General features: G+C 41.3%; 1 protein-coding gene and 1 non-coding gene across 3 annotated transcripts in view; both read left to right on the top strand.

Annotated features, from left to right (window-relative positions):
* The window catches only part of HEATR1 (HEAT repeat containing 1), a 33394-nt gene that overhangs the window by 5975 nt on the left and 11538 nt on the right, over positions 1-15881 (top strand). For both annotated transcript variants that reach the window (XM_059677381.1, XM_059677383.1), the window contains 22 exons: positions 95-228; positions 1098-1200; positions 2025-2135; positions 2496-2613; positions 3825-3932; positions 4174-4269; positions 4657-4745; positions 5385-5596; positions 5926-6047; positions 6666-6857; positions 8373-8556; positions 8697-8833; positions 9578-9770; positions 10591-10760; positions 11088-11246; positions 12459-12701; positions 12987-13118; positions 13905-14008; positions 14165-14308; positions 14925-15043; positions 15142-15263; positions 15555-15683. In XM_059677381.1, the coding sequence (XP_059533364.1) occupies positions 95-228; positions 1098-1200; positions 2025-2135; positions 2496-2613; positions 3825-3932; positions 4174-4269; positions 4657-4745; positions 5385-5596; positions 5926-6047; positions 6666-6857; positions 8373-8556; positions 8697-8833; positions 9578-9770; positions 10591-10760; positions 11088-11246; positions 12459-12701; positions 12987-13118; positions 13905-14008; positions 14165-14308; positions 14925-15043; positions 15142-15263; positions 15555-15683 (3121 nt within the window). The remainder of the gene's footprint in view (positions 1-94; positions 229-1097; positions 1201-2024; positions 2136-2495; positions 2614-3824; positions 3933-4173; positions 4270-4656; positions 4746-5384; positions 5597-5925; positions 6048-6665; positions 6858-8372; positions 8557-8696; positions 8834-9577; positions 9771-10590; positions 10761-11087; positions 11247-12458; positions 12702-12986; positions 13119-13904; positions 14009-14164; positions 14309-14924; positions 15044-15141; positions 15264-15554; positions 15684-15881) is intronic.
* On the top strand, positions 7285-7416 carry LOC132222716 (small nucleolar RNA SNORA9). The gene has a single exon (XR_009450287.1). It is a non-coding gene; the product is annotated as a small nucleolar RNA SNORA9 (small nucleolar RNA).

Raw genomic sequence — 15881 nt, 5'->3', positions numbered from 1 at the left:
GACGTTATTTTAAATCATTTTTTGTTGTTAAGATAAATTGCTATTTATTGTGTAACTTGTTAAGTCAACACGTTATGTACTTGTTTCTTCAAAGGCCATTTCCTCACTTGTGCAATGTTCCTGATCTTATTACAATACTACATGGGATTTCTGAAACATACGACATCAGTCCTCTTCTGCGGTACATGCTTCCGCATCTGGTCGTCTCCATCATTAATCACGTTACAGGTACGTGGTTGCAATTTTATGTGTCAGAACGTGTTTTCTGATATTTAATTCTCTTAAAATAGGAGCCATGCCTGTGCTCAGACCTTTTCTTTTTAAATAGATTTTTACTAATTTCAGAGAGTCAGGGAGCGGGAGAGATAGAAACATCAATGATGAGAGGGAATCATTTATTGGCTGCCTCCTGCACACCCCCTACCTGCAACCCAGGCATGTGCCTTGACTGAAAATCGAACCAGGACCTCCTGGTTCAATCAGACTGGGAGCTCATCTTGAAAAGGCACAGTAGGTCAACAGTCAGCCACTGAGCCATGCTGACCTGGCTAATTGTTTTGTTTTATTATTATTGGTTGTTGTTAATCTTTTTCTGTGCCTAACTTATAAATTAAACTTTATCACAGGTATGTTTGTATAGGAAAAAAAAGTTGAATATATAGTGTTCAGTACCATCCAAGGTTTCAGGCATCCACTGGGGGTCTTCAGACATAGTCTCCATGGAAGGTTTAATGAGATCTAGGTTCAGGTCCCAACTTCAACTATTTGTAATGCGATCTGGAGAAAGACTATATTTTTTGGATTTCTCTTTCACTAAAGAGCTAGGCATGATCATCCTTTTAATAAAAGTACATAGAACTTCAGATAAAGGATAAATGAGGGTAGTTTAGATGCAGAAATGCTTTGAAAAATGTAAATGACAAAATATGTGAAAGACAATTTTGAAAATGGATTTTTAAAATACCCCAAAAAAGTGAGTTTTAGTGTACATGTTTTAAAGTTATTCCTGTAGGAAAGTTTCTGCTCTAAGTGAATATAATAGTATAAGCATGCAAAAATCATTCCCCAATCAGTTTTAACTTGTCATATATATTAAGGAGAAGAAACTGAAGGGATGGATGGTCAAATCTACAGGAAACACTTGGAAGCTATACTTACACACATATCACTGAAGAACAACTTAGACCATTTGTTGGCTAGGTAAGTGGTTATTTCTAACATGCCTTTGATTTGTATTTTCATAAGTATTTAGTCCAGTAATTGTGACAACAGAAAAAGTAATTTTTCTTGCTTATCTTTAGTGCTTATACCTGATCATGAAAAGTTAATAGTTAAGCTAAATTTGGGTTATAGCCTCATGTAAATTGTATCTGTTTAGTTTCCTAAACATAAAGGGACTAAAATGCCTGAAACAATTGGTATTCAGTAACTATCACCTAGAAGCTTCCTATTAAGGATTGATAGCAAGTGAAAGTTATTTCTTCCTTTTCTGTAAAAATAGTTCAGTTTCCCATTTCTTTTCTTGTTTAAAGGGCAGCTTGATAGAGTGCAAAGAATGTAGGCATAGCGATGAGATGCGGACTTGAACCCTGCCCCTGTCCTTCCCAGGAGAGTAGGGTAGGCAGTTCCAGAGGCCAGGCTGCCCAGATCTAGGTTTGCCCTGTGTGACATGGGCCCCGTGCCCACGTGCTGGTGTGTCCTCATTCCTGCTCTTGCTCCCAGCACTGGCTTGTGAATGGAAGGGGAGTGTGCAGGTAAAGTCGTTGGTAGCTTGGGCTCTGGAATCAGACTGGGAGCCCATCTTTGAAAGGAGCAGTGGGGCTCACCAGGGCAGCGGCTGTGTCTGGTCTTGTTTGACATCAGGCAGGTTATAGGGCTTATAGCCCTGGTGTTGTATCTGTGAAATAAGTAGTTTTCTACCTGGAGGTGATGAGAGTTAGAGATAATATTCCTAAACCACCTAGGACATGGTAGGTACTCACACAGTAACTCTCATGTCTGCTAATCCTGGCTTTGTTTTGCAGCCTTCTTTTTGAAGAGTATATTTCATATAATTCACAGGAAGAAATCGATCCTAATAAAGCATCTTTGCTTAATGAACAGTTTCTTCCACTTATCAGACTTTTAGAAAGCAAGTAAGTTTTGTGTCTTCATGCCTCTTGTTTTGTTAATTAGTGCCTCTTGCTTCATTTTAATATAGTAAATGAGTTGTAAAGAGCCTGTCTTTTTTTCCCCCTTCGGGAAGGGACGGTATAGGATTTAAATATATTTCAAATATTAGAGGATAATTTTTTTATTGAGAGACTTTTTTGTTGTAAATCACAGGAACAAATTTGATCGCTATCACTTGGTTTTACATATTTTAGCTGTTAAAGTTTTAGTCTCAATCGGTAATTTTAAAACTTTTATTTATGTCTTTGGTACATATAGGGTACGTGTGGTTCATAACTTTGTATTATTTTTTATATGAATTAACTCTTTGAATTTCTTCTCAGATATCCTAGAACGTTAGATGTTGTCTTAGAGGAACACCTAAAGCAAATTACAGACCTAAAAAAACAAGAACTTTTTCACCGATTTATCTCTCTTTCTACAAGGGGAGGGAAGTACCAGGTGAGTTTTTCTCCAGAGGAATTGAGGCAGTTCGGGCAATATCTGTGTGAGTGTTTGAAGAACTCAGGAGGAAATGGGCTATTTCACTCCTCTCTTTGGAGTGTTTTATGGAGAGAAGAGATTTTACAGTTTTGCCTAGTTATTGAGGTAAGGCTATGAGGCAGGGATTGAATACCAGGAGAAAAGTGCAGGACTTGAACTGAATGTGGTACTTATTTCAGGAAACTTGGTGTTTGGAAATTCTATATATGATGCTCAGTAGTAGTCACCAAAGGGTGGCCTCATTCAGGTTGTAGTGTCCTAACCTTTCCCCTCTGTCTGCACTTTCCATGTGGTGCAGTCACCCAGGGAGGCTAAGTCATTGATCAGAAAAAAGGAGGTGGACTTTTATTTCATGATCATGTTAGAACTTCAGAAGTTTTCTGGTGATTCATCCTAAATCTTTATACTAGAAGTTAAACATTTAAGCAGCTCTTATAATTAGCCTTGAAAATAAATATTATCAAGAGACATCATTGTTGGTTTTTCTCCCTCATAATTAGACTTTCATCTTTCATTTTCAAATCTTAGCTTGGTATACAGATTTCTTTAGTCTAATTACATAAATGAAGTAGGTTGTTACTAATTTGAGTGTTATTGTATCATTTAGAGGAATTGCATCTGTCTTCAGTGATCAGTTTTTTTAGTTTAATTTTCATTAAGGTGTTAATATAATGACTTACCTCAGGTGTTTTTCACTTTGGAATCTATAATAATAAAAGCGTAATATGCTAATTAGACCAGACATCCTTCTGGATGTCCTTCCATCCTTCCTGACGAAGCCGAGGCTTCGAGGGAAGCCTGGGTCCAGGTGCAGAGGGAAGCCGGTGCTGGCAGCCGGGGGAAGGAAGGCCTACTCTTGCACGAATTTTGTGCATCAGGCCTCTAGTCATATATATAAAGTACACAAAATTACTTCATTGAGTTAAACCTGCATTTAGACACAAGCATACAGGAAATCATAGCATTAACAACACAAATTTTTTCGTCTGTTATAAGCCATACCATGTTCTGGAGACAAAGGTTTTGCTTTCCTTTTTGGTTTCTGAAATTGGACAGTCGTTACTGAGCGTGTGGGGCAGTTTAGGGTGGTTTTCTCTGGTTTTTATTCTTGATCCTGTGCTGCTAGGATGTAGTGGTGAATCATTTGGTAATTGTGATGAATCCTTTAGTTTTTAGCAGATTCCAATACCTCCCTGATGCTCAGTCTGAATCACCCACTTGCCCCTGTGAGACTTCTGGCCGTTAATCATCTGAAAAACATCATGAAAACATCAAAGGTTGGTGTCCAATAGCTTTCATTTGTGATGTTTTTATCCTTACGGTGAACTCCTCTCAAAAGGCCTTTTCGAGATTGTCTGGTTCAAGGCCAGGGTGCCAGGCTGTTTGTGTTTTCATTCAGGGCAGAGCCTGTTGGCCATGGCTGTGTTCCGGAGCGCTTTCCACAAACCCGCCTCCTTTCTGGTGTACGTCTTACAAGGTTTTAGCAACAACTAAATATTTTTTCTCTCTCTTGCACAGGAGAGTATCGATGAGTCTTTCATAAAAGAAGCTATCTTAACCCGACTAGGTGATGATAGTATAGACGTCGTTTTGTCGGCAATAAGTGCTTTTGAGGTGAGTGAATTTGTTGTTCTTTGAAATGCACATTTTTTTGGTAAATATTTTCCTGCCCTTCTCACGTGATTCTCTGCTGTAGGCAGGAATACATTTGAAAATTATTCTTCCATTGTAAATTTGTTCTCTGGAGAGCACAGACGTAAGCCTGGTTGGGGAGAGCTCAGGAGAGTAATAAGATTGCACTTTGTGAATTTTACCTTGGGGTTATGGGAAATTGGCTCGTGAATGCCACTTTTGAGAAATTGCTCTCATAGAATTTTAAAATTACACTAGGATTCCTGGGAGATAAATTATTTGTAATTCATTATTTTTTGAAGGTCATTTAATAAGCACCGTATGTACTTAAAGCAAGTAAAAATTTATTCAGGATATTTCTTTCTCTAGATTTTCAAGAGCCACTTTAGTCCAGAAGTGACTGTTTCAAATCTTCTGAATCTCTTTCAAAGAGCAGAACTTTCAAAAAATAGAGCATGGTATGTATTCCTTTCTCCTCATATACTTTTAAATTGGTGAAATTCTTTTCTGTCTTTTTTAAATATATTTTTATTGATTTCAGAGAAGTAGGGACAGGGGGAGAGAGATAGAAACATCAGTGATGAGAGAGAATCATTGGCTGCCTCCTGCATGCCCCCTACTGGTGATCGAGCCCACAACCCGGGCATGTGCCCTGACTGGGAATGGAACTGTGACCTCTGGTTCATGCGTTGATGCTCAACCGCTAAGCTCCTTAGAAAAAGAGAACGTATTTGCAGGGTTTTGTATCCATTGTATTTAATTCTTAGCACGTAGTATGTGTTCAGAGAATTTTTGAACTCATGAATGAATTTCCTATTTCTAGTGGAGATAAGAGACAGATATATATATATAAGTTTTATGTTATATTAACCTAATGTGATTTCTCAAAAAAAAAGAGGCTTGACAGTTAGTTTAAAATTACTGTCCCAAATAATTCCTTTATTAGCGTGGATTTTAAGTGATCATCCTGGCGTTTCTGAATAACATATTTGATGCGGAGACGAGGATGTCACTGGAGCTGGAACAATGTAATGATTTTTTGCTGAATTGAAGTCTCTAAGGTGTGTCTGAGCCAAACGTGCTTTTATATGTTTTAGGTATGAGGTACTTGAGGCGGCAGCAGACATACTGATTAAAGAAGAGATGCTGAGTGGAAACGATGAGTTGGCAAACCAGGTGGTGGTGCATCTGCTTCCATTCATGGTCATTGACAGTGATGACCTGGAGTCGGCCGAGACGAAACTCGCTATTTATTTATCCAAGTCAGGAATTTGCTCTCTGCACCCTGTGCTAAGAGGCTGGAAAGCAGGTGAGAAATTCAGTCGCTTTTTAGAAAAAATGAACAGATAACACTTTAAAAAGAAGATAAGTACAATTAAAAATCGGCTATACCTGTTATTTGAAATCATGTTTATTGTATGCCGGCAGGATTAAAAAATTTTTGCTGAGATAAAATATATACAATGAGAAAGAAACTGACTCACAAATTCAGAATTGTGTAAAAGGAAAAATAAAAAGCAAACCTTTTATAGGAAAATTGTAAAATTTTTCCTTAGGTTCCTTACTCTACATGATTCTTTTGGTGAGTGTTGGTAGCATAAAGGTCCTGTGTTTAAATTTTTTTTTTTTTTTTTACAGCTCTTGAAAATGTGATTAAAATCACAAAATCCGGCAAACTAATTGGTATAGCAAATCAGAAGATGATTGAGTTGTTGGCTGACAACATAAATTCAGGGGCTCCTTCTTCAGTGTTGAAGCTGGTATGTCTATTGTTGAAGTTCATCACCCAGATTTCATTCCTGTAATCTTATTTGACTTTCCGTATTTGCTTTACTAGATTCTTCTTTTTTAAATTTATTTTGTTAATAATAACTTTTGCATTCTTGAGTAATTTGTTTTGCTCTAGACATGTTTAGTGTTGTATCGTATATTCTGCAGATTGTTAAAAATCCTTAACATTTTATATAATTTATTTCATCGTGATTCCATATTGGACCAGAAAGAACAGTATATACTTTTTCACTTCCTTTTTTCCCCTTCTCATTTAAAATATTAAAGTTATATTTTTGTTAAAATAGCAAAATATCTAAAGGAGGAGGAAATTTCTTTTGATGTAGTTTTAAAATACACCTTTTTAAAGGTATTTGGGTTTGTGATTTAAAAACATTTATCCAATTGGCAAGTATAGTTATGTTCATTATAATTTCTGAAATTTATTATTTTTGTAATTACTTAGAAATTAGTACTTACTACTATTTTCACGTTTTATATTTGTCATCTGACTTGACATGCAAAACACAATACCTAGGTAGGCCTTAGGGAGAGCAAATTGGCGCAAACCAAGAGCGACCAGTAACGGACCCTGTCTGTTTTTGAAGGTGGAGGATTTAATCAGCGTTGGGGAAAAGGAGTCCTTTAGCCTGAAGCAGAAAGTGACTTTTCACGTGATCATGGCCGTGCTTGTCTCTTGCTGTTCATCTTCAAAAGGAACTCACTTTCCATTTGCGATAAGAGTCTTCAGTTTGCTGCAGAAAAAAATAAAGAAGCTGGAAAGTGTCCTGACTGCAGTGGTAAGGAGGCGCCGTGCCCGGGAAGCTGCGTGATGGGGAGCGGCAAGTGGCCTGGCCGTCAGGAGGCCCAGGTGCTGGCTGCTCGGGGCTGGAGAGAATGTGGAGCAGCCTTCGCAGCCGTAGAGAGTGGATCCGGTGCTTTCTTCCTTTTGCCGAAAATTCTAGATTTCAGGGTCGCAGTGTTGTGTCTATGTCATCTTTACTGGGTAGTTAATTGGTTAAGCTGCACCTGACTGCCTTTAGTGGTGGAGAATTCACTGGATGTGTCTGTGCTTGAACAAAAGACTCCTGGTGCTCCATTTACTGAAAATAGACCTTCTGTGTTATATCAGACTTGGTTCTCGCTGTCTCTGAGTGTTCCTAAGTTACTACTTTATATCTTTACTAAGTACCACATCTTGAGGTAATAGATGATATCTGCCCTAGACTGCAAGCCTCCAGCGTGCTTGGGTCTGGGGTGACCCTGTGCATTCCTACAGTGCTTGCTAGAACATTTTGGAACGGTTTGAGGCCTTGCCCTGCTGCATCCGGAGCAAGGTTATAGAAATTTCAGACAGTCACCAAAAAAAAGCAAATAAAAACAACAACAACAAAAAATAGTATCTTCCCTATATAATAGTATTTTGTTAATTGTCCTCCAAACGAATTACATCTTTTTCACATTGATAGGTACCCTTAGGATTTTGTAAGTTCTGGTCATGGCCACAGATAGCTAAAGTTATGTAAACTGTAAAGGAATAAATCTTCACATTTTAAAAAGTTAGCCCAGGCAGGCCCTTTTTAACTTCTTCGTTATCTTTTGTAAACGTGCTATGGTCTGGACTGTATTTGTTCTCGGTGCAAAAGGGTGGACAAATTGAGTGTTTTCGATATATGTAGGGACGGTGATTTTCTGTTTCATATTTAATCCCTTTCCTGAGAGTCATGAGCACCTTCTGGCTGTGGCAGCACATTGAGCCAAGAATTCACTGACGACTGTATCATGTGAGTCTGGCTTTGGACTGTTTTTGCCAAGTTACTACTCTGCACGCGCCTATGTGCAGCCTCTTGTCATTTTCCTGCACCTTTTTTCCTGCCCCCTTTTGGCATGTACAGTATAATTCCTAAAGACTGGCAGTTGGTACTTGTTTAGAATCCCCTGCAGGGGTGGAGATGTTACCATGTATCGTCTTCAGGTTGGCAGTAAAATGAGAAAGGAGAAGAGTCCATTTACGGATCTCCTGAAAATGCAACTCCTCTTTCTGTTTAGAGAGGTGCCGTTTCATAAACACAATTTATACGGACCACGTTTGTTTTTAGAGCTGGCACTTTAAGAAAACGTAGGTAAAGTGAGGCCATGGTTAATGCATTTCTATCTTGTGAACATGTAGACCTCTTTAAAAACCTGATTCAAGTTATTCTCACCTAAATTCACATACAGACCGAAGTTCCCATATTATTCAGCCGCATACATCATTGCAGTCCACCTGTGGGCCTCTTTAAATCGGTGCTGTCTTTGCTTCCTTGCCATTTCAGGAAGTGCCCCCGGAATGGCATGCTGAGCTGGTGCTGGACAGAGGGATGCCAGTGCAGCTGTGGGCACATTACATCCAGCAGGTCCGCACTGCCCAGCGGATTGCCGTGGAGGACTCGGTGTTACTCCTGTTTTCGCTGAAAAACTTTATTCATGCACTGAAGGCGCCTAAATCCTTTCCTAAAGGTAGGACAAGGTGGGAATCTTTTGAATGTGATACCCTGGGGAACGGAATTCTTGGAGCCACGACTGGGCTTGTGTTGAGTGAAAAGGCCCAGCAGCGTTCACATAAGTCACGCACGGTCTCTTTCGTCACATACGTGTAGGTGGCGTGTGGTGGAACCCTGACCGCCTGGAGGAAGACGGCAGAGACTACCTGCGCTTGCTCGTCGGGCTCTTCGAGATCATACTCAGTGGTGCCGACAGCACGCACTTCCGGGTGCTGATGAAGCTGTTCATGAAGGTGGGAGCCTCCTCTCAGGCGTGCTCTTCCCTTGCAAGTAATGCAGATATTCTAGTCATGACCGTTTTGAGTGAACGTGGAAGTAGACTTTTAAACAGCAAAGAGCATTTGATGGTAAACACTGGCCTTGCCAAGCAGCGCTGTGATCAGGGCCCAGTCAGGAGGTTTGACCGAGACTGACATTGCCGCCTGCCTCCCGGTGGGCTAGGCCTGGTCGCTTGTGTAATCAGTCTGCTTGGTGGGTTCATGCCATTGCCCACGAGAAATTGATGTTCAGAAAGGTGATTGAGTATATTCAGAGTCACTCAGGGAAGAAACGTTGTCACAGCGCCGGTGACCTCCGTGCTGCCTGGGCCAGAGGTCAGTGCTTTGTTCTTGTCTGCCTGCCCCCTGAGCAGCGTTTGACACAGTGGACAGTGTTCACTCCGTCTTCACGGGACTTCCTGTGTGAGGCTTCCTGACACCACTCTTCTCACTGTTCTGCTTAGAGTACTCGATCGGTTTTTTGTTAAATGTGTTCAAGTGCAGGCTATAGCGAGTCCTCTGAATATCAGTCCTCTGAATTTATTTGCATACTTCCCAGTTTGCTAAACTACCAAATGTAGAATAAGTAAGGGTAAGTGGCTAGACAAAGCAAAATACTGTAATAAAGTATTTTTTTTCTATAATTGTACACTAGGGAAAGGGACTAGGAACCAACCTATATTTAGTAAAATTTAAACTTTACTGTTTTGTTTAATTCAGGTACATCTAGAAGATGTTTCTCAGTTATTCAAGTTCCTTTCTGTTGTATGGACCTATGGGTCTAGCCTTTCAAACCCACTGAGCTGCCACGTGAAGACAGCGCTACAGACGCAGGCCCTGTACATGGGCTGTGCAGTGCTGACCTCGCAGAAGCCCCAGAGCAAAGCCCAGCTGGCCTCCATGTCTTCCCCAGGTACTTCCGGGGCGTTGTCACGTCCTCTTGTGACTCCTTCAGCCTTCTCTGTAGGTGGTATGTGTGGGTTGTCGTTTGGAGAATTCCTTTTTTGTAGATTTTGAAATGCAGCATTTGCATGTTCCCCCCCACCCCCCACCTAAATAGACTATCTGTTTACTTCTAAGTATTGCTTTTAAGTTACAAAGGTCAATTGCAAAATCTCACTAAAACAAATGATAGAAGTGATAGGTGATGAATCCAAACCATCATAATATAATTCACTGGTGTTGCTCAGTGGATAGAGCATTGGCCTGCAGACTGAAGGTCCCAGGTTCAATTCCGGCAAAGGGCAAGTAAAGTCACAATAAACATCAATTCAGGACAAAATCTTTGTAAAGCACGATGCACTAATGGGTGACTTCCTCCACACAACTGTACGGGTTGTGTGTACAGGGGTGTTTGCAGCGGTTTTAATGCAAAAAGTCTAGAAATCTAAACTTCTCCAGTTAGGTACAAGTTTTAAACATTCGGAAAATCAGGGAAGACCTGTACAATTTAAAAAGAATGATTTTAGTTTTGTGTGGAAACACTCCCAGAATGTCTTGCAGTTTCTGCAGAACAGTGTATCTACACTGTGCTCTCATTTGTGTACTTTCCAAAGAATTTACCAGCACCTGTCTAACATTTTTCTAGAATACCAGATACAGTGAATGGTCTTTGGAGAGGGAGTGTGAGTTGGGAGTAAAACTTCTCATCATGTACTCTGGGGTACTATTTAAATTTTATACTGTTTTCTGTCTTTAAATTGTTATTTACTTTTTTTTCCCTTTGGTTTCAGTAGTGGCATCTCTTCTCCTTAACCTGGGGAGCCCCATAAAGGAAGTGCGGAGAGCGGCTGTTCACTGTCTGCAGGCCCTTGGGGGTGTGGCCTCCCAGTTGCACCTGGTGATTGAGCACATGACTCCCAAAGCAGAGGAGGTCACCTCAGATGCCTCCTACGTCATCCAGGTAGCTCATCCACACAGCAGGCTGCGTGTGCGCACACCTTGTGTCCACCTGAGTGGTTTCCTCCGCTCTTGACTTGCTTTGTAAGGATTTTGAGTTTAGTCTCTGAATTTAGAAACTGATATGTCAATATTTGCACATCTTCCTCCCCCATTTTTTAAAGATAGCTGCTAGAAGACAAGCGCCTGGCTTTTGAGAGTAAGCTAAGGGGCACCAATGTCTTTTCCTGTTAAGGTTTCAGGGGAAATGAAAAATGACCCTCCATAGTTAGTACATTTAACCTTATAGTTCCTTAACTCTTCTTTTCCAATTTTCTTTTTGGTTCCCTAGGATTTGGCTACTTTATTTGAGGAACTCCAGAGAGAGAAAAAACTGAAGTCCCATCAGAAGTTGTCTGAAACTTTGAAAAACCTGCTTTACTGTGTATCTAGTTGCCCATCTTATGTTGCAAAAGATCTGCTGAAAGTGCTTCAGGGGGTCAACAGTGAGGTGAGTGCAGTGAGTGGCCCGGATGCCATGGGGTGTCACGGCAGGTCACTGTAACACTCCTGCACCAGCGAGGCCGGCAGAGTCACATGCACGCCTTCAGAATGAACATTCTCTTACTAATTTGGGGAGGGAAGCATCGTGATGGGGAAAAACACATGGGAAACCAAAAGCACATATTGATGCGTTTCTTCCCATTTTAAAGTTGTGTGTTATCCCTGTCGAATCGCTGACTTGATTTTACATGAGCTTTAAAGTCACATGGGGAAACCCCTGGAGGTGGGCGCTGCAGAAAAGCTTGGGTTGAGTCTGTGCTTTTGGTGAAAATCCTCCACGAGGTGATATATTCAGACATTCCAAACCATTTGCTCACTTTTTAAAGTTGTACACTTTCCGGGTGGAAATCCACAGCTTTCATTATGTTGTCAAGGAAATCTGTGGTACAGAAGCGGGGTTCCAGGGCCTTGATGATGTGACGGGGTGTGCTGCTCTCGCCACTCCCTCGTCCTGGTGTCCAAGTGCCTGTGGTCCCCCAGCTTCGGACTGACTGCAGGTGGAGACGTACTAACAGGTGGAATAGTACATCTGACTGTATTTTCCTGGTGGGAGCAAACATGGCATTTATCAGCTCTATGTCATCCCGGGTGTAGTTTAAACAGGAATTGACCATCTTACTCTATAAAGAACCAAGTAGTGAAAATTTAGGCCCTGCAGGGCATACAGTCTCGTACAGCTGCTCAGCTCTGCCTTCTGTTGCTGTGGTAGTGGAGACAGTATGTGAACAGATGGGCACAGAAGCCATATTTTGCTGGCATTAGTTAAAGCCTTCACGTACATTATTTGCATTAATATTAATTATACCAAGCTGGAAACAGGGAAAGGTGCAGTGTTTTAGAAAAAGCTAAAATTAATGTTTATAATTTAAAACTTCAGTTTTGTTTGTATTTCCTGTTTTCAGAAAGTCTTTGGACACTCAGGTTTCTCCATTGATCCCTGAAGGGTAGAGCTTTTTGACCATTCATTGTAGACTAAGCTATAGAAGAGACCTGAGTACTTAATTGGGTTAACAGTCATCCCATGTCCCAGAGGACATCATTGGGGGGTTTTCTCCAGGCTAAGCTCCCAGTCTTCCAACAGGATGTCTTTGCAGATCTTTGTTAAAGAAAACATGGACCAGCGTGGTAACTGTTTACTAATCAACTTTCCGCACTTCAGATGGTGCTTGCTCAGCTCTTGCCTATGGCTGAGCAACTGCTAGAAAAGATCCACAAGGAGCCCTCGGCTGTCCTGAAAGATGAGGCCACTGTTTTGCATCTCATTTTGGGAAAATATAATGAATATTCAGCTTCTCTGTTACATAAGGACCCGAAGAGTTTAGATATCTTCATAAAAGCTGTGCACACCACGGAGGAACTTTTTACGGGCATGCCATCCGTTCAGATTACAGCCCTCGAAAAGGTCAGTGACTTCTTTCAGAAACGAAGGCACATTCAAGCTTATAAAAATGTGTGATGTTTTACTTGGAGAAGATGAAGTGGACGACATGTTTTAAAGGAATATGATTTATTTGACCCACTTGGCAAAACAGTGATGTACATGGGTCATTAAAAAGTATTGCATTTTAAATGACAAAATTGGGAACAATTTTACATTTGTAAGAGAATGATGTAAAGAATGTTTTGGGGATTAAAGTTTGTTCATTGAGCTCAATGGCCTTTTTCTTTTTCTTTTTTCAACCTTTAGATTACAAAGCCATTTTTTGCTGCTATATCAGATGAAAAAGTTCAGCAGAAGCTTTTGTGCACATTGTTTGACTTACTGGTGAACTGTAAAAATTCCCATTGTGCTCAGACTGTTAGCAGTGTTTTTAAAGGGGTAAGTTGTTTGTTAATGTTTGTTCTCTTCCAAGTAACACCATGTTGAAGCATCCTCTGTATACAGTGCTTTTAGAATGTCCAGTGTTACCGTTAACAAAATCCACAGAAAAGGCAGTCAGAGAGAAGTGCTAAATCAGAATTAGAAATCTTCACTGTTGTTTTTAGTGTCTGAAATATTTATGGTTTTAACCAGGTAGCAAGTGTGTGTTAGTTGGAGTTTACTGGCGTTAGAGGGGATCTGCTTGTTGGAATGAGTGGTGGCCGGGTGCTCACCTAGCAACAGCTCATTCTGCCTAACTTCAATGTTTTCTAATGATGCGTGTGGAGTGACGTTGAGAGCTTGCGTGTTGGTTTGTGTGTCCGCTGAAACCCAGCATACATCAGAATAAGCACTGATTACCCCGTTGTTGGAAGTCACATGCTCAGCGGGTAAGAGCCTGGGTAGCCCTAGTGTCTGCGGTCAGCATTCTCAGAAATTACCATGTATTTACTCAGATTTCTAAGGCAAATTAAGTGAAACAAATTAAGGTACAGAGCAGTGTGCGCCATATGCTCCTGTTTGTTTTATTCGTTCCATCTTTACACCGCTGTCAGCGTACGGGAAATTTTCAAAGGAATACATAAGAGTCGTTAGTGGTGTTTGCCTTTGGGGTTTGGCCTGGGCTCCAGAGTCATAGGGAGACATAAAAGCGAACAGAGATGTTCATTGCATCGCTTTCAATCAACGTTCACTGCTTTAATTTTATCCTGTGAGGTATGGTATCAACATTTTTTCACGTTTCAGATTTCCATCAACGCCGAGCAAGTCAGAATAGAACTGGAGCCACCAGATAAAACGAAGTCCTTGGGCACAATTCAGCAAACAAGAAGGCAGAAGATGCAGCAGAAGTAAGCTGTGACTGCAGGGAGCCTGCTGCTCCAGGCCCTGAATGTGACAAAACCGTTGTGATTTTTCCATACCCTCAATTTGGCATAACCAGGTGTATTTACTCTTAGCGCTAATAGTATTTGCTTTTCCCACTTGTTGTCACATCTGTTTCCCAGGAAATCACAAGACCTAGAATCTGTTCAGGACGTTGGAGGTTCTTACTGGCAAAGAGTAACCCTCATCCTGGAATTACTGCAGCACAAAAAGAAGCTCAAAAGCCCTCAGATCCTGATCCCAACGCTCTTCAACCTGCTGTCGAGGTAACGGCCCTGCCTTTGGGCCAGGAGAGAAGGGGATTCTGATTCCTCCTCATCTTACTTTACTTCCCGCTCTTCTTTCTCTTGCTTCGCTGGTCTGTAAAGTAGAGCAAGTTAAGAACTGTTGTAGAAAGACGAAAAGGATGGTTTAGGACCCATTGCCAGTGCCCACGCTGACCTGCATCCTGGGCTGTGTAGTAGGTGGCCACCTGCCTTGCAGTCCACTTTCTCCTTTCAATGCTGTGTCCCGGGGCTGCATTGCTTGTATTTAAAGTACAAGGCCCCACCCACTCTATATTTTAGGTGTAAATTATTAGATAGAGAGCCATAGCGAGTGCCATTGAATTGTGGGTGTGTTCTTTCGTCTGAAAGGCAAATCAATTCTTAGATTCTACACAGGGTGATGGAAAGTGCAGTAGGAAGAAGAGGTCATTTGACATAAGCACCTGCCTGTATGAGAAGTTAGAATTCGAAATCTTCCAGCCTGTGTATAGACTTGATGTTTAATGTTAACGTCCTAGTCATTCCTTATTGAACATGTGTGCTGGACAGTGGTCATGGGTTGTCACTGACTGACATGATTCAGCTCTCACATCCCGTCCTCTTCCGGATCCTGCAGGTGCTTAGAGCCTTTGCCTCTGGAGCAGGGGAACATGGAGTACACCAAACAGCTAATTCTCAGCTGTTTGCTCAACATCTGCCAAAAGCTCTCTCCAGACGGCGGCAAAATACCAAAAGGTATGTGCGTGCTTCGTTGGAGGGGAAGGTGGGAGATTGTCCACCTCGGGTAGGACCGCGCCTGCCACCCACAGCTTGTGTACCTCTCCCCACCGCAGACGTTCTGGACGAGGAGAAGTTCAACGTGGAGTTGATCGTGCAGTGCATCCGTGTCTCGGAGATGCCTCAGACCCACCACCACGCCCTCCTACTTCTGGGGACTGTGGCCGGGATATTTCCTGTAAGTACGCGTGGCGTGGGGCTTCCACGGGTATTCCCGGTGCTTCCGTCTTCCCTGGACAGGCTCGTGGGTGCCAAGTGGTGTCTGTGGGTTTTGCATTTCCCTAATGACGAATGAGGTTGAGCCTCTTTCCATGGGTGTATGGATGTTTGTTTACCTTTGGAGAAATGTCTTTTTAAATCCTTGGCACATTTTAAAACTGAGTTTTTTCTCTTACTGCTGAGGTATAATGAATCATTGATACTTGATTTGTTTAAAATAGAAAGTGTTGAAAAATGTCTTTTCTTTCAGGATAAAGTTCTACACAATATTATGTCTATCTTTACGTTTATGGGAGCCAACGTCATGCGTCTAGATGATACTTACAGTTTTCAAGTTATTAACAAGACAGTGAAAATGGTTATTCCGGCACTTATTCAGGTGAGCTGTCTTTATACCATTGCTAGTATCATTTTCTACAGTTTTTAAAATTTTGTATAATATGAACTTCGAGTAGCAGTAAGTGAGTGACATTTACCAGCCTTTCTAAAATGCTCAGGTATTAGTGCCTCTGAAATTGTAGACAATGAAGCTAAGAAGTAATCGTGAAAATTATGTCTTTTCCAAAATATGAATAAA

The sequence above is a fragment of the Myotis daubentonii genome, chromosome 20, assembly GCF_963259705.1.
Source record: "Myotis daubentonii chromosome 20, mMyoDau2.1, whole genome shotgun sequence".
NCBI lineage: Eukaryota > Metazoa > Chordata > Mammalia > Chiroptera > Vespertilionidae > Myotis > Myotis daubentonii.
The sequence above is the reverse complement of the archived record's forward strand: the minus strand, read 5'-3'. Positions and strand labels throughout refer to the sequence as shown.